At 43.6% G+C, this 23,341-nt stretch overlaps 1 protein-coding gene across 5 annotated transcripts in view; it reads right to left on the bottom strand.

The window, feature by feature from the left end:
- Positions 1-17,408, bottom strand: part of UPK1B (uroplakin 1B) — a 29,202-nt gene extending 11,794 nt beyond the window's left edge. The window contains exons 1-4 of one of the 5 annotated variants that reach the window (XM_070369853.1): positions 17,160-17,407; positions 14,918-14,999; positions 3,214-3,301; positions 1,754-1,954 (exon numbers count right to left, since the gene is read on the bottom strand). In XM_070369853.1, coding sequence (XP_070225954.1) covers positions 1,754-1,954; positions 3,214-3,282 — 270 coding nt within the window. In that variant the 5' untranslated portion in view covers positions 3,283-3,301; positions 14,918-14,999; positions 17,160-17,407. Of the gene's footprint in view, positions 1-1,753; positions 1,955-3,213; positions 3,302-14,917; positions 15,000-17,159 lie in introns of all 5 variants that reach the window. The other 4 variants (XM_070369846.1, XM_070369861.1, XM_070369842.1 and 1 more) reach the window with 4 other exon arrangements.
- Positions 17,409-23,341: the final 5,933 nt, after the last annotated feature.

The following is a 23,341-nucleotide window of genomic DNA, read 5'->3' as shown; positions in this document are numbered from 1 at the left end:
GTGTGTGTGTGGTGGGGTGTGTGTATGCTCATGATGCCTCCACAGCGCACTGCCTCTGTTTGTGGCTGGAGAATAACTGAAGGACAAATGACTTCTGAATATGGGCTGGAGACTTTGCCGTCCTCAGCCTTGCACAGTGCTTACTGTCCTCGGGTCCTTCTGGGGAGGGGCACAGAGGAAACCGGAATCTTCCTACCTGGTCAGGGGCGATTGGGTCTCAGAGCTGGACCTCTGCCGCCCTAACCATTCCGCCCAGGAAAAGGCTTTGGCTACTTTTCACTCCCAGTTAACAGCAGGAGCCCCTTCAGAGGCGCCAGGACAGTGTCCCCCGCTGTAATAGCTGTTGCCTTGCTATTTGTCGAGAGCTTTGCTTGCTCCCCTTAAACAGGCTCAGAACCCCCTTAGAGATGCTCCAGAAAGGAGACACAGGGTGCAGGTGTTTCCCCTCAGTCGCATGGAGGGTGCGTGGCTCAGTCTCCTTGCCAGGCATGGCCAAGGGTGCTCCCAGCTGTGCCGTGCGCACATGACTGGCTCAGAGTGAGACCAGGACGTGGCTGAAGCTCACCTCTAAGGACACCTTTCCTTGCGTTCCTTTCCCCACCCTGAAAATGTGGGTGCTTTTGCCCTGGGACTAACTCACATTAAGGACCCAGAAAATGTAAATATTCTACATTCCCTGGGTACCAGCATGATGTTAGTCCACAGGAAAAGCAAACCAACCGGCACCTTAGCTTGCTGGACTGGTTCCATGAAGATGGAACTCAGGTCCTGCAGCCTTTGGCTAAGAGAGATATTTCTGGGTAGGAAGTGGGGCCCCATCTTGGGGTGAGAAACTGCTGTCCTGAACATGGGTAGAGGGAGTGGAAGTTTAGACCTAGTACCGAGGGTTCTTAGCCTGGCTGGCTGAAAATCTGCTTCCACCTGCAAAGTCAGGGCACAGCCTGCTGTCTGCAGTTTGGGGCAGAAACCTCCCTATGGATGCCCAGAATTAGAGCCTTCATAGGCAGGTGGGAGGAGAAGGCAATGGTAACCCACTCCAGTGTTCTTGCCTGGAGAATCCCAGGGACGGCGGAGCCTGGTGGGCTGCCGTCTTTGGGGTTGCACAGAGTCGGACACGACTGAAGCGACTTAGCAGCAGCAGCAGCAGGCAGGTGGGAACTGAAACTCATCTCTACCTGGAGCCCAGCAAGGGATTCCAGGGTCCCTAAAAAGCAGAGTGAATGCATGAGATGGGAAGTGTAGGCCTTTCCACAAAATCATCAGCCTTGAGCTCAAAAATGTCTAAGGAGGCTCATGTTTTCTCTTAAAACTTTATGCATATTTTGTGATTTATATCCTAATATATTAACACTTGATTACTATTATAATAAGATTTTAAACTACTTTTTCTCAGGAGAAGAAAATCTGATCATTGAGTTCTCACTTTGTCTCTCCTTTGGCCCGTGTAGCTCCTGGCTGTATCTGCTGGGCACATGCAGACACCAGTCAGAGAAGCCAAGATCTAGAATGTACTTAGTAGGTGACCCCCCAGGTGTCTCCCCTTCAGCCTCTCTGTACTGGACTTTTCTGGACTTGTGATACAGGAGAGCATCCTTGCCCCCACATGCAGGGAGGGTCTTCCCCTCTATTCACCCCTCAGCTGTCACCTGCTTCTACCTACCCCGCTGAAAACCAAAGCATTGTGCTCAGGGAAGAAGAAACAGTGCATCAAAATTGGTCCAGGAAACAAATGTATGGAATTTTCAGGTCTTACCACCAGAAGAATTTTCCTGTTGGACTTCATGATGCCTACGATGCCCAGGACAGAGAGGCAGAAGAGGCAGATGCCAACAAACATGCCAATCCAGGCTGCCGCATAGATGTCGTCGTTGTTGGTGGCTTCAAGCAGTGGGTAGAGGCTGTTTTGGTCTGATACAAAGAAGATGCACTCTGCCATCAGGGCGATGCCGCACATCTGCGAGCAGAGGGGGTTCAGTCAGGCTGATGGCCAGGAGAGCAGCGTTGGGAAAGGGATGGAGGAGTGGGCAGTGCTGGGAGGGACTAACTCTGCCCCCTGCATAGGCTGTAAGCAGCTGACTTAAACTCCTCACTGCCAGGCAACCAAACAGCTCCTTCCATCCTGTGAATTGGTTTCGTGCCTCCTTCCACATTTCTCTCTACTTTAGCTTTTGGGAGGAGACACAGACAATTTCAGACCATCCATAAAACTCTTGGGGGGCATGGGACCACTCGAACAATGACTTCTTGTAGGAAGATCATCTTTCACTGACATTCCCGCTGCCCACCACCCTAATTCTTGGACTGTAATAAATACTTAAACTGGTCCAGGTCGTGTTTATCAGTGCCAGAGAACCAGGCAATGTTGGTGGAGGAAGGAACCTTGGTGGTTATCTTTCCTGCTCCCTGGATTTTATAGATGAAGGATCTTGGCCCAGAAAGACAATGACTTGTCCAGAGTCATGCAGAGTCAGGCAGGGTTGGGCCCAGAGCCAGTGATCTTGACTCCTAAGAGCTCTCACCTCACTGTGCCCATGCAGCCTGGCCATTGAGCTACTCTCACATCCTGGTCCTGGCCTTCGTGTGACCAGAACAGGAAGATGCAGACTCCTGCCCCCAATAGCAGAGTCCACGGAAATCAAACCCAAGAGGGAAAGGAAAGACACACCACCGTGTGTGTGTTGAGGATACTTGGACACTAACCATGGTAGGCATGGCTCCTTTTAGATTCTGGTGTTTAAAGCCTGGAGGAAAATCTCTCTCTTTTTCCACATGGTTTTTTGATATATTACATAGTTGGGTGCGTGCTAAGTTGCTTCAGTCATGTCTGACTCATTGCGACCCTGTGGACTATGGCCCACCAGGCTCCTCTGTCCATGGGATTCTCCAGGCAAAAATACTGGAGTGGGGTGCCATGCCCTTCTCCAAGGGATCTTTCCAACTCCAGGGATCGAACCCAAGTCTCCTGCGTCTCCTGTACTGCAGAAAGATTCTTTACTACTGAGCCACCAGGAAGCCCTATTACATAGTTACATAGGATTATTCATATTGTTAAATTCTAGCTAGCATGTTTTACTAATACATTTCTTAAAAGGGAGAAAAGATGAAGGGAACCAGTCACTATCTCTTTATTTTCCTTTAAAGTCTCACTTTTGTTGTATCTAAAATCATGATTACAGAAAGAGCAGAATTTCCTGGAAAATACTCATTACTTACACCGATAATCACATTTCCAAAAATCAGCAGGCCCTGGAAGCAACGAACAGTGGAGTCGTCTTTGGCCATCTTCAGGATTTCCCCCAAGCTGTGGACACAGTCGAGAACATTGCAACTGGATAGGAGGAGGGAGTAAAGACTGCTGCCAGCCCCACAGCAGAACTCACTCACACCACGTGCCTCCTTGTGTTCTGAAGCACCCAAACTAAGCCCGGCGGTCGTTTAGCAATGGAGGAGGTTTCGTTACTATGTTCAGTAATCACTGTAATTTCATAAAGAAGAAAAAAAAGGTAAAGCTGATCTGAGTCTGATTATCAACTTTTAGGAGTTCTTTAAGATGTGCAACATACAGACTGCATTCTTCTGAGTGATGACCTGAGGCCCAAAGTCACCCAGGACAGACCTGAGGTGGTGACGAAGCACCCTGAGGTCCCTGGTATGGTTCTTCCTGCCCTTGGTCATGGCAAGCTGAAGCCCAAAGGAAAAACATGTGGGTGGAGTGGGCAATTGGTTCCCATTTAGACTCTGGGCAGCTGTTAAAAACCATTATTTTCAGGAGGTCTTATTATCTTCAAATATAGCTGGGAAATTAAAAATACTCTGTCACATTGAGCGGGGGAATGGGGGGCGGTGGGAGAAAGAGGGGCTAACTGTTCCTTCTATGTGGTACTCTGCTAAGGACTTGACATACACATATGTGATTTTCATAACCCAATTAGGTAGAAAAAGAAAAAGGATGAGGAGGCTCCATTTTGCAGATGAAGAAACTCAAGCTTAAATTGGTAAATTAAGTTCCCTGGGGTCTTACAGCCAGTAGATGGAAGAGCTGGGCTGGAGGCTTGGTCTACACGACTCCAGAGCCCAAGTGCTGCTTCTCAGCCCATTTGGCTCCCAGAAAGTATTTACGAGGTTAATGCTGTGTCTAGCGCTTTATGGGTCTCTCCCTCGGTAAGGATTCTCTGGAAGGAATGCGGGGTAAGTGTTTGGGTGATTTATTTTCGCTTTTACACTGGAATTATAGCTATCCACATCTTTCAGTGTTTTGTTTATTAAATTAATTAACTATCCACTTCATGCACTCAGGCTCTAAATCAAAATGTATTATATGACACAACTTGCATTTTGAGGTATACAAAGATACATAAGGGAGATTGATGCATTATAGACTTTCAGGCTTTAGTAGGGAAGCTGTGTTCCCAAATCATTATAACACATGTAATAAGATCTTAATAGCATCAGAGTTTTGAGGAGGGAAGAGATAATGCTCGCAGGGTCTGTGTGGTTTCCGTGTATCAAATAGATGTGGGTGGGTGTGGGAGGAAAGTGGGAGTGACATTCCAGGTAAAAGGAAAGGAAAGATCAGGGAGTAGAGCCTTAGAAGAGTGAAGAGCCCAGGAGATAACAAATGAGCCAGTTTGGCTGAAGTCCTGGTGTGTGTCATGAATCCGTGGGAAACAAGCCTTCCATTTGACTCAGACCTTGCTAAATTGTAACTTCTTTGTTACACTCTAATGTAAGTATCTACAACCTTCCAAGTAACCTTGAACATCTCTAAATATTTCCCCTACCTGTTCACTTGGCTAGTGGTAGAAACTGAAGGAGTTGAAATTTATGAGTGTTTTTTTTGGCTCAGAATGGGGCACATGGTGGATATCACCAGTGTCATCAAAGTTTGCTGAGTGAATGGAAGAAACGGGGCCGTTGTTACAAGATTTCTATGCGGAGCTTCTGATTAGAAATGGCATTCATTTCTTTCCCGTTGGAAATGTCATTTCAGACTTAGAAATGTCATTTCTTCTCTGAGACGGTTGCCCTGAGACAGAGTGGAGCCAGAGTCTGGAGTTAATGCACAACCTCCCCATACGGGAGCCTCACTCACGTAGCTGGCTCAGCATGTTATAAAGCCCCTCCCTGGAATGTGCAGATACTGCTCCTGACCAGTTGGGTTACCATCTAAACTAGACACAGATAAATAGACCATGAAAGGTAGTTCAGGCAACACAGGTACATATAGAGAGTAAAGGGTAAATGTCCAGAGAGGCCAGAAGCAGCCTGGTGAGCACCCAGCACCCATCTGCAGGGGTAACTTAGTTGTGGTCATTAGTTGGGCTTAAAGAATGGAAAGAAGGCAGTTTGTTCCTTTAAGGAATTTAAAGTGTGATGATAGCAATGTGGATTCAAAGCAAAAATGACTATACCCCCATAGAATAAAGGAGGAAAGTAGAGCTATGGGGAAAAGGGAAAAGGCGGGTAGGTCTCCAAAGAAAGAGGGGGAGCTGATGGGACCCTGAACAAAGGACCTGGCCCCAGTGGCCTAAATATATCCCACAAGATCCCAAAGACAGTTCTGCCACACAGAGTTTTAAAGAAGGGGAAGAGACCCAGGAATACTTTGTGGGAGAATGGCAAGTCAAAATTAGGGTGGGAAAATGTGGACCAGAGTGGGAGAAAGGAAGGAAGGAGGCAGGTGGGAGCTTGGTTTGAGGAAAAGGAGAGTGAAATGAAGAAATCGAGACAAGCGTGAGGTAGGAGATGTCAGGGAGGCAGCCGGCCGGTGACTGATTGAGGAGGGCAGGACTGTGTGGATGGGCAGGGAATGCCCTCAGCTTGCTGCCCGCTAGATGTTTCTCCTTTTCCACTACGAGTTCACTTCTCCTTCAGCAGTGCTTAATCACTTAGATAATGAAACAAAAGAACAAAGCGATGGTGAAAGCGTCATGTTGCGATCACTTAGTAATATCCTCAGCACATGCTGGCACTCTGTGTTCATCCTCTCAGCAGACCTGAGAGATGGGGATTTTCACCAAAATCTGTGTTTGTTTCTTGTTGCTGTTGTAACAAATTACCAAAGACTTAGTGACCTCAAAGAACACCCCAGTTTCATCTTACAGTTCTGGGGATCAGAAGCATGACATGAGTCCCAGTGGGCTAAAATCTAGGTATCAGCTGAGCTGATCCTCCCCTGGAGGATCTAGGGGAGAAGCTGTTTTCTTGCCATTTAGCAGATGCGAAAAAAGAGGCTGAAAGAGATTAATTGTTTTGCCCAAATCCATGTTGCTAGAAAATGCAAAAGCTGAGACTCAAACCCAGATCTGCCCAGATCCAGATCATTCACTTACCAGGGCAGATTGTAAAGATCTGCCATGTGGCTCACACTTTGAGAAGGAAAAGAAACACCTGGGTTGTTGTCTTGCCTATCCGGGAATGGAGAGGGTAGATGCTACATTTTCCTGCTCAGATGATCCTGTCTTTGCAAAGGTCAGAATCACTAGGTCTCTCTTCACTCTCCTCTCTAAGTTCTTGCCTCCTTAACCCCTCAACACTGCACTAATTTTTGCATATTTTCCCTAAACCCAAGGCTGCACCCATAAGTTGTTCTAGAAAACCTGTCTAGATGCATCCCAGACCTGGAGCTCTCCCACCCACCCTTTGATACCAAAATTTTTATAAGTAAGAGGTGCAAACGTGCAGGTTAATGTGAGAGTCAGCATTTCATAGACTCTCCATGGCCGCCTGTAGTTAGACTAGGTTGGTGTCTAGAAGACCTAAAATATTTATTACATCCTCCAAACAGCCACAAATGTCAAGAGGTGTGGCAGTTAGGGGGCCAAGTGTAGGTTTCTAGCAGCTCACAGTGTGATCTACTGGCTGTGGTCTAACGGTAAGCATCCCAGACTTGATGTTAGAAAGCCAAGGTTCAAACTCAGTCTTGCCCAGTCCTTACTGTGTAACCCTGGGCAATGCGACTCAGTGTCTATTCAATCCTCATATATAAAATGAGTAGAATATAAGTTGTTTGGTGGGATTGTTGTGATTACTGAGATAAAAGATGGGGAAGTGATCGGTAAACACCAAGACTGTTTACCAACATTAGAAATTATGCATAATAATTGGGCTGTGTCTTTGCTTTATGTACCAGTGACTCCTGGACCCTAGGAAGGAGGTTTCAGTGGTTATCGATGCTACAACCAGAGGCTTCCAAGTGGGGGTGAAGCATCCTCTTTCACCTTCCCCTGCTCCTTGCTCAAGGGCTGCTCTGCTGGAGGGTCCTGAAAGCCTTACCCATCTCCCATGTGAGCTCCTTTTTATTTTCCATGGAAAGATCATGGTCGGGGGAGGGGAGCTCACTGGGAGAGGGAAAAAGCTTCCGGGATGTGCTTGGGGTATGGCCAGAGTCAGGTACCAAACTGCACGTCCATATGGGAGGGGCCCTCTGTGCATTCCACCGGCATTCCTCAACGGTTAACACCATCTGGCACTGGGGTGCTCTGGAGCCTCTGGTCCAGACTGCGAGGTGATGCAGAGATGACCCTCAAGTTTCCTCCTCTCTGCTGGCGCAGCTTCCTCTCTAACACAGAAGGGACTCAGGGAGTACTCTGTTCTGCTGCCCTTGTGCGTTCTTTCCTCCCAGTGTCAGCCTGGGAAGGGCTTCCTGTACTTTTACTGCAAGAGTCTCCAAAGCAAGAGAAGGCCCTGGGAACCCTGTTTTATTTGCCTTTTTAGGTCCTATGTGGCACAGTGCCTTACACGTGGTAGGCTCTTAATAAATTATTTTACTCAGTAAAAGAGTATATGAAGTGCATTTTTAAAACGTGTATTTGAATGAGAATAATAAATGAGTAAGTTGTTGGCCTAGACCTTTACTGCAGAAGAGATTCAGTGAAGGAGAAAAACATGGGCTTCGGTCGGATCTAGGTTTGAATCTTGCTCTACCACTTAGTGGTTTTGTGGCCTTTGGTAATTACTTAATCTTTTTGAGCTTTCTCTAAAAGGGTAACATAAGACTTAACTAAAAGGGTTACTATGAAAATTACGTGGGTGTATGGGTGAAGTTCTAACACAGTATCAGTTACCCAACCAATATTTATTTTCTTTACCTTTGCCTCAGTTTCTTGAAGCAGACAGACCAGAACAAATAGTGAATGATTAAGGCACCTAAAGCTAGTGATTTAATTTTGTTTTAAAACAGAAGCACGTTGGGAATCTAAATTGGTACAGCCACTGTGGAAAGGTTTCTCAAAACACTGAACTAAACCGTATGACTCAGCAATTTCACTTTGGGGCATATTCTGAAAAAAAGAAAAAGCCCCACTATTCAAAAAGGTAAATGTGCCTCTATGTTCACAGCAGCATGATTTACAATTGCTAAGATATGGAAGCAACCTTAGTGTCCATCAACAGATGAATGGATAAAGAAGATGTAATCGATAAAGAATAGAATTTTGCCATTTGCAAGGACACAGGTGGACTTGGAGGTTGCTATGCTAAGTGAAAGAGAAAGACAAATATGATATCATGCATATGTGAAATCTAAAAAACTACAGCAGACTAGTGAATATAACAAAAAAGCAAACTCACAGACATATAGAAAACAAATTAGTAGTTACCAGTGGGGAGGAGGAGGGGCCTAGGAGGTACAAAGTATTAGGTATAAAATAAGCTATAAGGATATATTGTACATCATGGGGATACAGCCAATAATTTATTATACCTCTAAGTGGAGTATAATCTTTAAACACTGTGAATCACTATTATTATACACATGTAACTTATATAATGTACATCAAGTATATTTCAATTAAAAACAAATAGCCACACTTTCAAAGGAAATATGAAAATATGACTTCAGTATGAAACTCTCATATACAAACTCAGATCAAAATCTGGCTGAAGCAAAAGTTGGGAGCCTAAGCTTCCCTTATTCAGCTCTAAACTTCCTAACCACAAGGCTAGCCCCAAATTGGTTGGAAACTGCTATTTCTAGAACTAACAGAAAAGAAACATGTAGGCAGATCACTGCTCAAAATGCAGTTACCAAAGAAGTTAGAAGGTGCTCAGGAGTGACGTTGGAAAACCCTGGTTTAATGTGTAGGCTGATATTACACAATCTCTCAAGGGGAAACTAAACTCCTAGGAAAGCCTCCTAGAAAATGGAGGCAAGTGAGTTTACTTCTCTAGTAGACTAGCTGGAGAAACCTCTTGGAGGGGTTGTGTTACTGGATCACTTAGAACAAAGGCAATGTGATTTCTATGAAAGAAAAGGATCAGACCTGGTTAATCTTTTGAAGTTCTTGGAAGGCTTGTAAATGCCTGTGCACAAGGGTTAACTAATAAACTTACTTAGATTGCACAAAGAAAAACTCTGATAAGTGCCCTGCTAATGGTTATTTTAAAAAAATTAAAAAGACATTATGAATTTGTTGACCTTTCCATAGAGGTCAGGCATGGAGAGAGAACCAAAAGAGAGGGACAAATGGGCCCTTTTCTACATAAGGAATATAAACTGTGATGGTCTCTGTAGCCTGGAGTAGTTGTGCCTTATAAAGTTAACAAACTTCTTGAGTTTTGTCTCAGCCTGCCTCATAAGGAAGTACCACAATGAATACCCTTCTATGATTAATTTTATGTGTTAAGTTGATTAGGATAGGGCTTACCTGGTGCTTCAGATGATAAAAAATCTGCCTGCAATGTGGGAGACCCGGGTTTGATCCCTGGGTCAGAAAGATGCCCCAGAGAAGGAAATGGCAACTCGCTCCAGTATTTTTGCCTGGAGAATCCCATGGTCAGAGGAGTCTGGCAAGTTACATTTCATGGGGTCATAAAGAGTTGGACACAACTGAGGAACTAACCCTTTCACTTTGATTAGGATATGGGGCCTAGTTGTTTGGTCAAATATAATACCAGTCTAGGTATCACTGTGATAACATTTTTTAGATGTAATTAATGGTTAAATAAGTTGCCTTTGCATAAACCAGATTACCTCCCATAATGTGGGTGGGCCTCATCCAATCAGTTGAAGGGCTTAAAAACAAAGACTGAGGTTTCCCAAAGAAGAAGCAATTCTGCCTCAAGATTGCAGCATAGAAACCCTGTACAAGTTTTCAGTCTGCAGATTTCAGACCCAAGACTGCAACACCAGCTTACCTGAATTTTCAGGCTGCTAGTCTGCTCTGCAGATTTCAAACTTGTCAGCCCCCCACCCCCATCCCAGCCATATAAGCCAATTCCTTAAAATAAATCTTTTCCCCTATATATATATCCTATTGGCTCTTATTTCTGTGGAGAACTCTGCAAGATGCATGCTCCTGATTTAAACTAATTTATAGTTTTGGTAGAAACAAATGCGATCATTTTCTGGTATTTCCTGAGAACATTTCACCCTTTCTTTCCAGTTCCCACTTCCAGATCCTGACTTCTGGCTCAGATGGATCCACCCATTTCTGTTTCCTTTCCACACACTGCCTTCAGAGGGAAGTTTCTAGAGCAGAGGTTCTTAAACCATCCTACAGAACACAGATGTTCCACCTATTGGGGGGACATTTCTTTGATGCCGAAATTGAATAATTGCAGTCATTTCCTAAGCTGAAGAAAAATGAACGATCAGAATTGGTCATTTTAAGCATTTTCCTCCCACAAAGTTTTCCATAAATCTTGGGTGCCCGCTACCACCTGCCTAGCTGAAATCTAGTTTATAGTATGAACTTAGGCCAACATGATTTACTGAGTTATTTTAAATCTAATACATCAACATGTTGTGGTGTTCCACAAAGATTAACATGACTTCTAAGCTCCAGACAGAGGGCTGGCTGTCCGTTCAGGTGAGTTCCACTTCTCTGAACCTAGCCCCCAGGTTCCCCCACACACATCCCTGTGCTGTGCCCACCCTTGGCTTCCCTCCAGGAGTTGTCTGGCTGGGCCTCTGTGCTCTCCTGGGTTGGGGTGTGGCTTGCCCCAGAATTCTGGCACAGTATAAGAGGGATGCGGAGAAGGCAATGGCACCCCACTCCAGTACTCTTGCCTGGAAAATCCCATGGACGGAGGAGCCTGGTAGGCTGCAGTCCATGGAGTTGCTAAGAGTCAGACACGACTGAGCGACTTCACTTTCACTTTTCACTTTTATGCACTGGAGAAGGCAATGGCAACCCACTCCAGTGTTCTTGCCTGGAGAATCCCAGGGACAAGGGAGCCTGGTGGGCTGCTGTCTATGGGGTTGCACAGAGTTGGACACAACTGAAGCGACTTAGCAGCAGCAGCAGCATAAGAGGGATGAGGAAGTAATAGGGCTTTTTATCAGTAAAACGTTGACACCTATGTTTTCAGCTGTTTGGACCCAGAAAACTAATAATGACCCTGGTCCTGGGGCTTCCTCCATCAGGAGACAGGAGAGAGTGCTCCCAGTGCAAACGTCTCTCCAGGTTAAGACTTTTACTCTTGTTCTTTTTAAATGCTACAATGTTACAATGGCTCTACCTGAGCCAGACACCTCCTCTCCACAGCTCAGTGGGCCTTCCTCCTGTACCAGCAGCCTGGTCCCAGGTGTGACCGGGCATAAGCTGTCACTGTGATCCTGCTCCCATAGTCCCAGAACTGGAGATGTGATGAGGCAAAATTGTTCAAACAGGTGCCGGGGGGGCTGGCTTAGGGAAAACACACCTGGGATCCCCGGCGGGAAAGGTTGCTGTAAAGGATGCTGCTGGGACATCTGGCAAACCTTGGGTCTAGACTGTCCACAGAGGGTGGTGGGGGAGGGGGACATCAATGTCAAAGCTCAAAGCTCCAAGCTCCCTGGTTTGATGGCCTGCGGCCATCTCAGACAATGTCCTTGTCACGACAGATGCCTGCTGCGGTCTTCAGGGCCACAGGATCAAGACATCTCAAAGGTTGAGCAAAGAAACAATAACAATACACAGACACTGAGGGAGTAACAACGCAGACCTTGGCGAACCTTCTGTTAAGGGACAGATAATAACTGTTCTTGGCTTTGTAGTGATAATGTCTCTGTCACGACTCAGCCTAGCCATGACATGCAACCAAGTTAGGGCACAGAAACGAATAAGCACGGCTCTGTGCCAATAAAGCTTCATTTACCGAAGCAGACAGTGGGCTGGGTTTAGCCAGTAGCTCAGTTGATAAAGAATCTGCCTGCAATGCAGGAAACCTGAGTTCGATCTCTGGGTTGGGAAGATCCCCTGGAGGAGGGCATGGCAACCCTCCAGTATTCTGGGCTGGAGAATCCCCATGAACAGAAGAGCCCGGAGGGCTACAGTCCATGGGGTCGCAAAGAGTTGGGCACAACTGAGGACTAAGCACAGCACAAGTGCCAGTCACTTAGTCTTGAGATGCACTGTCCTAAAACAATCTGGTTTTCTATTACTCCCCTGCTTAAACACCTGCAAAGCCTCCCTGCATCCTCAGTTCAAGGTGGGGGTAGAGGTGGGGGTGGGAGCAGGATGGGGAGGGGTGGAGTCCCCACCCCAGCACAAGCTCAGCCGCAGGCTCCTTCTTGCTTCCTAATTCCAGATGGCTTTACTTGTCCATCCATCCTCTCCTGTTCACCAATCTCTGCAAATCCAAATTTCTCCTCTCCTACTCTGCTGCACTTGAATTTGAGACCTTTTTGGCTTTTCAGCTCTTAGAGACAGACTAATAACTTCCCTTTGCCTGTGTCTGTAGCTTTTGTCCAGTCCCAATCATTTTATTCTCCTTGTGGCCCAGGGAAGAGAGGCTGGTCAACCAAAGAGATAAAGCACAAACTCCTCAGTTTGTATTCAGTCATACCAACCATGTTCCGGATGGCCTCGCACTCACTTTCCTCTGCTCCTCTGTGCGGTGTCTCATTTTTGCTTCTTGAACTCTTTACCATCTTCTGAAGCTCAGCTGAAAATCCTTTCCTTTCCTCAAGCACCCATGCCCAGAATTATCCTTCCTTTCCTACTTCCCTCTCTCTGCCCAATCAAACAGTTCTCAAGGGCAGCCCGCACTGGGTCCTGTTCAGTGCACTTGTGTGTATGTGTGTGGGGGGGGCTTTTCTTCCCTACTAGCCTCTGTCATGACAGCCTAAGCTGACACCTTGTTCCTGTTTTTCTTTCTTTTTTGTTACTTCTTTTCTTTACCCACCTTTGTTAAGAAGTTAATTCTGAACCCCAAAACGAATAGATTGCTGTACATGTAAAAAAGTCATTTGATGAATAATTGCATTAAAGAAACAAAATCAGAAACTTTCAAATTACTTGGTCAGTGACACACTTTAAAGTCAATGACTACACTCTTAGTAGTTTTGTCTTACAGAGAAGGTATGTGATTGCGGAGAAATTAAGGTGTCACTTATCCCAGGGTCATTATTGGCTATGTGCCCTTTGATAGTATGATCCAGTATCAGCTCTGGCTGTAAACCGAGAGGCTTTATAGTCAGTCCCATCATGGTGCAGACGAGGAAACCAAAGCTGCTAAGGGAAAGCGACTTGTTCAAGATCACTAATGTGTCATTTTCAGAGCCAAGATCTGAGTCAGATCTCCTGACTCTTAAACCAGGACTTTGTATTAAATTTGTCACTGATCTTTCTTCATTCTAAGGTAGGGAGATACTGCCTCCCTTTGTATTTCCTTAAAACGAAGAGAGAAACTCCTAACGCCCTGCCAGAAGGTGAGTCACATAAGCAAAGCTGACAAGGTGAGAACTTTCTACGCTTGCTCTCCAGTCAAAGTCTTTCTCACTCTTCATCTTAATTTCCAAATTTCCACAAATCGAGAATCACTCCTTTGCTCCTGGTTAGAACGCAAATACATATAAAAGAGGGACAGACAGTGAGCCTTACAAGCCGTCAATATCAATGCCTCATTGTGAATGGTTTGAGTAGAAATCGGTCTCCAAATTTCCAAAGGAAGAGGGAAGATACCATGGGAGGGAAAGAGACCCAAGGAGCGGGAAGAGCCGAACAAATGAACTTCCTCCCTCATGATCTAGGGGCTTGGGGCTGTGGGTAGAGACTGACTGCTGATACTGTGCCTGTGTCTGCCCCTCTCCACTTCACTCTTAGCTCCCAGTATGGGTGAGCTTTTTCAGATAGGGGGTTTCCTGAAACTTTCCTGAGTTATTTCAAAGCAATGCTTCCCTCAAATATATTTGAACTTTTTCTTTTTCTTCCTTCCCTTTTTTTTTGTTTGTTATTTGGGAGGGCTAGGCACCCCACTCCAGTACTCTTGCCTGGAAAATCCCATGGATGGAGGAACCTAGTAGGCTGCAGTCCATGAGGTCGCTAAGAGTCAGACACGACTGAGCAACTTCACTTTCACTTTTCACTTTCATGCATTGGAGGAGGAAATGGCAACCCACTCAGTGTTCTTGCCTGGAGAATCCCAGGGACAGAGGAGCCTGGTAGGAGGCCATCTATGGGGTCGCACAGAGTCGGACACGACTGAAGCGACTTAGCAGCAGCAGCAGCAGTAAAGGAAGCAGATGGGATAGAGTAAATTTTAGAAAGTGGAATTGGCAGTGGGCAGAGGATGGAGTAGCTGCTGTCCTCTTTAGAAATGACATTGCCCCTGACTGAAAGTACTCAGTTCACCTCAAAATATTTTCCACACATAGTAAAGCCCCTGTGAGCCCCACCCTGTGGAAGACTGCCCAGTGGCCTGGCACCATGATGATTTATTCCAATTGCACAACATCCTGGGAGTTCCTTTGCTCTGAGAAGTGCAGATTCTTTTAAGAGGCTGGAGTTTTCTTTACGTTTTTTTTTCGTTGTGTCTTCATTCAGTTTGTTTTCTTCTAAAAATTATTCATCTACACAGTGTTAATGTTTCCAGACACAATGAAAAATAGGTCTAAAAATCATTGCTCACTAAACAAACCAATTTTCAAAGCAGGAGAAAAAGGAGAGAGACTCACCCACCAAGCATGAGATCATTTTTTCAAGTTCATTACCTCTTTTCCTTACCCAAGTTTGTTGGACCAGAGAACACACAAACCACACCTTGCACTTTAGTTCCTGTTAGTGAAATTTGGGCTGACAAAGAAAAAAAAAAAGAGAAATAGGAGAGGACAAAATAGACAATAGGCCATTGCCTTAGCCCAGATTCTGAAACCGAGAACTAGATCAGACACTTGTACGACTCAGAGGTGAGGATAAAGATGTCTGTGGAGATTATATCAGGACAGTTGCTGATCTGCTTACATTTAGGGTATGATGAGTCCCTGGGAATGATAAGTGATCAAAGAAGGAACTTGTTCTCATGGCCATGACCCCCATTGCGCAGAGCATCCCTTAGTTTTTCTTTCTTTAAAACTCTAAACCTGCTCTGACTCATGTAGTAACTAGTAGAGACATGAAGCTATTTAGATTCTAATTAAATTCAATTAAAATTCAATCCTTGGGAGGGGGATTCAGGATGGTGGGACACATGTACACCCATGGCAAAAACCACCACAATATTGTAAAGCAATTAGCCTCCAATTAAATAAATTAATTTTTAAAAAAGAATAAAGTTAAACCTGTTTAAAAAAAAATTCAATCCTTATGTTGCACTAGTCACATTTCAAATGCTCAATAGCCATATGTGGTTAGCGGCTGCTGTATAGAACATTTCCATCTTTGCAAAGAGTTCTTTGGGACAGTGTGCTCTTGCCTCCTGATGCTTGCTGTGCTGATCTGAGTCACTCTCTAACCTGAAGTCAAGCACTAAGCTGTAAGCAGTGGCTCAGGTGTTCTCAGCCCACTGAGGGCCTCGGTGGCAGGCAATGTGAGTGGCATGCCCAACCCCAGGGCAGGAACACTATGGAGATTCCTTGGGGGAGGTGAGGTTAAGGTACCTCCCCATGAACTTGGTCTCTGCACCAGTGAGGGAACAGTGACGCATCAGGGGTGTGGGTAGCCTGCATGGCCATGAGGCCCAGATTCCAGCATCAGGGTGAAGCATATTCTAGGATTGACCACTGTTTGCCCTGGGTAAGAATGTAAGCAGGAGGGGTCAAAAGAAATTCTGAGATTTCATTTGCTTTTCTTGACTAGATGGTGTCTAAGATCCCCTTTGTATTTACAAGCCTGTGAATCTTTCAAGATAGCTAAAAACTCCCAGTTGAGTTGATTTTTATGCCCTTTTTTTTGCAGAAAGCAAAACAAACAAACAAAAAACTAAACTAAAAACTCTGTTGTAACAGAAAGCAAAATAAGAAATACTTCTCCTCATGGAGAAAGGTTAATTGCAAGAACTAAACAATTCCTTACAAGGCTTGAAAACTGTATAACTCAAGCTATATACATAACTGAAATATGTGTTTATATACAATCTAAGTGAGTTCTTTCTGTAGTACTTAGCAATTCTATTCAGGCAAAACATCATCAATAAACATGCTCTTTAATTAAAAAAACGTTAAAATTCATAAAAATTTAAAATGTCTTAAGTATCTTTAAAGCCATTTGTAAGTGGGGTTTTAAGTTCATAAACGTAGAGTAGTACTCATATTATTTGAATCTTAACCTGTATTATGTGTGGAAGTGTTGTTGGAACATAAAATACAACCTGCAAACCCTGATGGAAACACCAACTGATGCAGAGTGAAAAGAAGTTATGTAAAAATAACATTGTGTAGATGAAGCTAATTTGTTGACCTGTTTCAACATTTATTAAGCAGAACTGTTTGCAGAGAAGAAACGTGAATAAATTGCCTCTCAAATCCCATTATGAATGGACAAGACCAAATGATTTCTGACAAGAAGGCTGGGAAACTTTCTTTCTGCTAGGCTAATTTTTCTTTTGCTTTTCTGACTCTACAGGGGAACTGGAAGCCCACAAAGGTGCCTGTCTATCTAAGATTTAGTCAGGAGATGGAGGTTTTCCCAGGGTTCTCGGATTTTTCTTGGTTTTTCTGTAAGGAAATGTGAGGTGGAAATCAGGATGGGTGAATAATACCCGACGGAAGAACTTTATCTCAGTTCTGAGAACTGAACCATATCAAAGGGGCTGAGAAAGCACTTGTACAGTTTAAAGTAAAAGATATTGTGAACAGCCACAATAGCCTAACTTACAAAAAAAATGACAGACTCTATTCATCAGGAAATGAACTTCTCCCCCTCTCCCTTGCAGACAGCTCACTCCCCTCCCAGGAAAGCAACCCAGCCCCAAAGAGTGCAGGTATCTTCCCTGCGCAGTGGAATGGGTCTACTCACCTTACCCTCTCCTCCTCCTCCTGGTACTGTGTCGGCTCTCTGCACGCTGCTCTGGCCAGAGGTGCTTTTCTACCCGGCACCAATCCTTTGAACCTCTGGGACCAGGGAAGGGTGGTCTGTGATTGGGAGAAGGTATCTCACATGGGCTGAGCCTGATGCTGCCTAAGCCTGCCTCTCTAGGGCCGGAAGTAACAGGAAACTTTCAGCCAGTAGATTTCTGCTGCTCTGGAATGTGTAATTCTGACAGATGGAAGCACCTGGACAGGGTTCATCTCATCACACGTCTGGATTCCTCGTAGGTCTGGGCTTCCTTGAACACACACTCAGGGCTTCTGTTTTGATTTTGATTTGTTTTGTTTTTATTAGTGTGATTTAATCCTTAATTCTGCTCTTGAGCATTAAAAAGGCCTTTTTTGTTGTCCTGACTGTTCAGTCATGCTGGTACACATTTATGTGTCCAGGGTCATGTCTAGTTTCAATTTCTGTAACTTCCAGATGCTATGTCTATGGGGATAAGAATTGCCCAAGGAACGCCACACTGAGTTGGTCCAAAGACTGATAAGGGTCAGGAGACCTGGAAACAAAGAGGTTGAGAGATAGAGAAAGGGCTCAATCAATCATCCCATGTTATCCAATTAATTTCTCCATTCCTTCTCTCCCCTTCCCTTTTTCTTTCCTCCTTTCCTCTGGAGCCACGTGTCATACAATGTCTGAAGAAGATGTTTATTTCAGTGGTTGCATAACACACCATGGATACATGCATCATAGTTTGTTTAGCCTGGTGTGAGTGATGGGTCATGGCACTCATGTTAGGATTTACTCAGTGCCTTAATCGATAGATTTTTGGGGTTCTCGTGGGCCAGGACCATCCTTCTAACAGGTTAAGTTTTGCAGGAACAGACTTGGAGACTGAGTACAGGGTGCAGTATATTTATTAGTGAGTAAATACCCAGGGAAGAGAGAAGGGAGAGGGAAGAAACAAGGTTGGGTGGAGAGGAGGTCCATCTGCCATGCAGGTGGGACAGCCCCAGGAAACTCTGGAGGAAGATGCCCTGTTACAGTCGCTCTGCCTTGGTTCCCTTTATAATCAGTCCTTAGACACAGGTTGCCCTAGGAATGTGGCTTTTTATAGCAAAAGGCTGTCCCTGAAGTGGGTGGGCAGGGGAGGCACGAGCTGTGGTACTCTCAGGAGCTGGGCAGCATGTTCCCCCTCAAAGGTGCCTGCACGGGGCATCTCTGTGTCAATCACATGACTTATTTCTCCTCAGCTCTGCAGGGCCTGGTTAGGGAGAAAATTTTTCACACAGTGGAATTCTATGCAATTGTGATAGGAAAAATGAGGTCACAGAAAACCACTTCATTACATGGAAATATGTTCAGTTATTTAATATTTATTTATATAAATATGTATCAAGAACTTATGAAGTGCCAAATACTTCCTAAGTACTACAAATGAAAAAATCATGTTACAAAATAGTTTGTACAATTCAACACACTTTTTTTTAAAGTATGTATATGTGTAAGTGAATTTAAAAGTTAGAAAGAAAAAGATTTTAAAAAGTTAGAAATTAAATATACCAGGATTTTATATGGATGATGTGATATGAATGACTTCTTGGTAGCTCATATATTTATAAATGATCTATGTTACAGAGAAATATGTAAATTATTAAAAATGTGTTCTTTGGAAATCTTTGTGGTAAAGTAGCAAGGATACAGACAAGGACATATGTTTCCATTTATATCTTAGGCAATGTATGTTCTATTTCTAGGATTCTATGGGGAGAAAACATGAATCTTTTCAAAACAGATTCAGTTCAGTTCAGTTCAGTCACTCAGTCATGTCCAACTCTTGGTGACCCCATGGACTGCAGAACGCCAGGCTTCCCTGTCTATCACCAACTCCCGGACCTTGCTCAGACTCATGTCCATTGAGTCAGTGATGCCATCCAACCATCTCATCCTCTGCCATCCCCTTCTTTTCCCACCTTCAATCTTTCCCAGCATCAGGGTCTTTTCAAATGAGTCAGTTCTTCGCATCAGGTGGCCAAAGTATTGGAGTTTCAGCTTTAGCATCGGTCCTTCCAATCAATATTCAGGACTGATTTCCTTTAGGATGGACTGGTTGGATCTCCTTGCAGTCCAAGGGACTCTCAAGAGTCTTCTCCAACACCACAGTTCAAAAGCATCAATTCTTTGGCGCTCAGCTTTCTTCACAGTCCAACTCTCACATCCATACATGACTACTGGAAAAACCAAATCTCTGAATAGACAGACCTTTGTTGGCAAAGCAATGTCTCTGCTTTTTAATATGCTGTTTTCAGTTCAGTTCAGTTCAGTCGCTCAGTCATGTCCAACTCTTTGCGACCCCATGAATCGCAGCACGCCAGGCCTTCCTGTCCATCACCAACTCCCGGAGTTCACCCAAACCCATGTCCATCGAGTCAGTGATGCCATCCAACCATCTCATCCTCTGTCGTCCCTTTATCCTCCTCCCCTCAATCTTTTCCAGCATCAGGGTCTTTTCAAATGTCAACTCTTCATATCAGGTGGCCAAAGTATTGGAGTTTCAGCTTCAACATCAGTCCTTCCAAAGAACACCTAGGACTGATCTGCTTTAGGATAGACTGGTTGGATCTCCTTGCAGTCCAAGGGACTCTCAAGAGTCTTCTCCAACACCACAGTTCAAAAGCATCAATTCTTTGGCGCTCAGCTTTCTTCACAGTCCAACTCTCACATCCATACATGACCACAGGAAAAACCATAGCCTTGACTAGATGAACTTTTGTTGGCAAAGTAATGTCTCTGCTTTTTAATATGCTGTCTAGGTTGGTCATAACTTTTCTTCCAAGGAGCAAGCATCTTTTAATTTCATGGCTGCAGTCATCATTTGAGCCCCCCAAAATAAAGTCTCTCACTGTTTCCATTGTTTCCCCATCTATTTGCCATGAAGTGATGGGACCAGATGCCATGATCTTAGTTTTCTGAATGTTGAGCTTTAAGCCAACTTTTTCACTCTCCTCTTTCACTTTCATCAAGAGGCTCTTTAGTTCCTCTTTGCTTTCTGCCATAAATGTGGTGTCATCTGCATATCTGAGGTTATTGATATTTCTCCCGGTAATCTTGATTCCAGCTTGTGCTTCATCCAGTCCAGCATTTCTCATGATATACTCTGCATATAAATTAAACAAGCAGGGTAACAATATACAGTGTTGACATACTCCTTTTCCTATTTGGAACCAGTCTTTTGTTCCATGTCCAGTTCTAACTGTTGCTTCTTGACCTGCATACAGATTTCTCAGGAGGCAGGTCATGTGGTCTGGTGTTCCCATCTCTTGAAGAATTTTCCACAGTTTGTTGTGATCCACACAGTCAAAAGCTTTGGCATAGTTAATATAGCAGAAATAGATGTTTCGTATGTATGTTGTTATATGATATGGGGTAGATCCAAAAAATTAAATAATAATTACAGCAATATTAATTGGACACATGGAATTTCATTGCATGGATACATTTGATCAATTTGTGGTTGGACAATTCTGAGGTTGGACAATTATCCCCATGTTTTTCTCATAAAAATTTGACACAAATCTCTATGAAATTCTCCATGTTCAGTGTCATGGCTGGAAGCATGGTTTGATTACATGCGTGATTTCATTGTGGGGCAGTTTTAGTGAAGACAAGGTGTGGCTCCAGTGGTAGCCAACTAAAATAGAGCATTAAGGTCACAAGAAAGGAGGAGTCCTTTGTTACTCAGGGCATACTCCTCTCCCCTGTACCTCCCGACTCTGAGTCTGGAGCTGTCTGAGGCTCTGCCTGGAGAAATGCCTACAGTTAGTCGCCTCTGTTGGTTTTGAGGTGGGTCAGCTGTCCTGCTTTATTCGTTATTGGGTCCCATCTGATTTCTGTCTCCAGAAATTATAAAAATCTCAGGTTTCTCTCTCTTCTGCTTTGAGTATTAAAATAGACTTACTTCTTTTTGTAAATATTGACTGTAATTTTAAAGGAGTTTCAGGAGGACTGCTTTGGGTATTTAAAAATATTTAAAAACACAGAATTAGGCAGACAACTCAACTCTGCCCTATTGGACTCCTATCTCTTCATAAGAATAAGCCACAGTACCAATGTGTATCTGGTGTCAACTTACTGAAAATTCCCCTAATACTACAAGAAATTAAATAGCCTTTTCAGAGCCTAATAAGGTGCTGGCACACATATTATTTGCCACCTAAAGTAACATAACTCTCTTTGTCTGAGTTTTAGCTTTATAATGTTTCCAGCTAAATAACTGGCATGAAGTTTCAAGCAGAGGTCACAGCCATCGACAACCATACCTGTTCACCTCCCCAGTATACAAAAATATATGTGCACACATGTGAGCACAAAAACACCAACAGACATTATTATACTTCCATACTCACTTCTTATTCACAAGAATAGGTGGTTAACATAGTGTTAACACAAAAGTTGATGACATAACAACAAAAGAAGGTAAGTGGAAGAGATACGGTGAGTAAAACTGAGTCTGATCAGTTCTGACATATACACACCCACGGAAGCATCATGTCAATCAAGATGGTGAACAACCAATCAATCACTCCTGAAAGTGTCCTCCCTCCTATGCCTTTGTAATCCTTGCTCCTGCCCCCTTTCCCCCCAGATAACAATTGATCTTCTTCCTGCCACTATAGATTAGCTCACATTATCCAGAATTTAAAGTAAATGGAATCATACAGTAAAAAAAACAGAGAAAGAAATAATAGGAAGCTTTATTATGGACAGTATCTCCCAATACATACATATATCAAATCACTACATTGTACACCTTAACCTTATGCAATGTTATTAATATATGTCAATTATATCTCAGTGAGCTGGAAACACACTCACAAACATGAAATAACAGAATGCTAATTTAAAAGAAAATAAAACACATGCAGGAGACCAGAGTAAAACAAGGGAATTCATAAAGAGTGGGGGAAATAGAAGAATAATTCCAGAAGCCTGAGTCTTCCTTTTTCTATTGTGTCTGAGCCTCATAGCTATTCTCCTTCACTTTCATAAAATGGACTTAAAACATTAATCTTCACATTAATTAAAAAAAAAGCTTTATGGATATATAATTCATATACTACAAACTTTACTCTTTTGAGGTGTACAATTCAGTGGTTTTAGGACAGTCAGAATTGTGCAACTGTTACCACTACTAATTCTAGAACATTTTCCACACCCACAAAAGAAACCTCCTTCTCATTGCATTCACTCCCCACCACTCCCTCTCCCCTGCCCTGGCAGCCACTTATCTGCTCTCCATCTCTGTGGGTTTGCCTGTTCTGGACATTTCACCTAAATGGGCTCACACACTATGTGGCCTTTTGTTACTGGCTTTCTTTCACTTCACAGAATGCTTTTAAGTTTCATCCAAGTCATAGTCATATATCAATACTTCATTCCTTGTTATTACCAAACAATACTCCATTGTATGTATGTATATATATATATATATTCATTTTTAAAAGTTGTAGTAGAAAACATATGACATTTACTATCTTAACCATTTTTTTTTTCACTTTACAATATTGTATTGGTTTTGCCATACATTGACATGAATCTGCCATGGGTGTACATGTGTTCCCCATCCTGAACCCCCCTCCCATCTCCCTTCCCATCCCATCCCTCTGGGTCATCCCAGTGCACCAGCCCTGAGCTATCTTAACCATTTTTAAGTGTAAGGTTCAGTGGAGTTAAGTATAATATATTCACATTGCTGTGTAACAGATCTCCAGACCTTTTCTATTTTGCAGAACCGAAACTACCTGTGAAACAATCCCCCATTTCCACTCCCATAGTCCCTAATAAGCACCATCCTACTTTGTCTATATGAATTTGACTATTTTAGATACCTCATAGAAGTAGAATCACACAGTATTTATCCTGTTGTGCCTGGCTTATTTCACTTAGCATAATGTCCTCAGTGTTTATCCATGGTGCAGAATGTGTCAGAATTTCATTCCTTCCAAAGCTGAATAACATTTCACTGTATATACAAACCACATTTTTATTTATCCACTCATCTATCAAACATCACATTTAAAAAATCCATTCATCACTTACTGGGCATTTTTATTGTTTGCACTTTGGGGTTATTATGAACACTGCTATGAATATTCTTGTAAAGTTTT

Source organism: Bos mutus, chromosome 1, assembly GCF_027580195.1.
Source record: "Bos mutus isolate GX-2022 chromosome 1, NWIPB_WYAK_1.1, whole genome shotgun sequence".
In the NCBI taxonomy this organism is placed as follows: Eukaryota; Metazoa; Chordata; class Mammalia; order Artiodactyla; family Bovidae; genus Bos; species Bos mutus.
The sequence above is the reverse complement of the archived record's forward strand: the minus strand, read 5'-3'. Positions and strand labels throughout refer to the sequence as shown.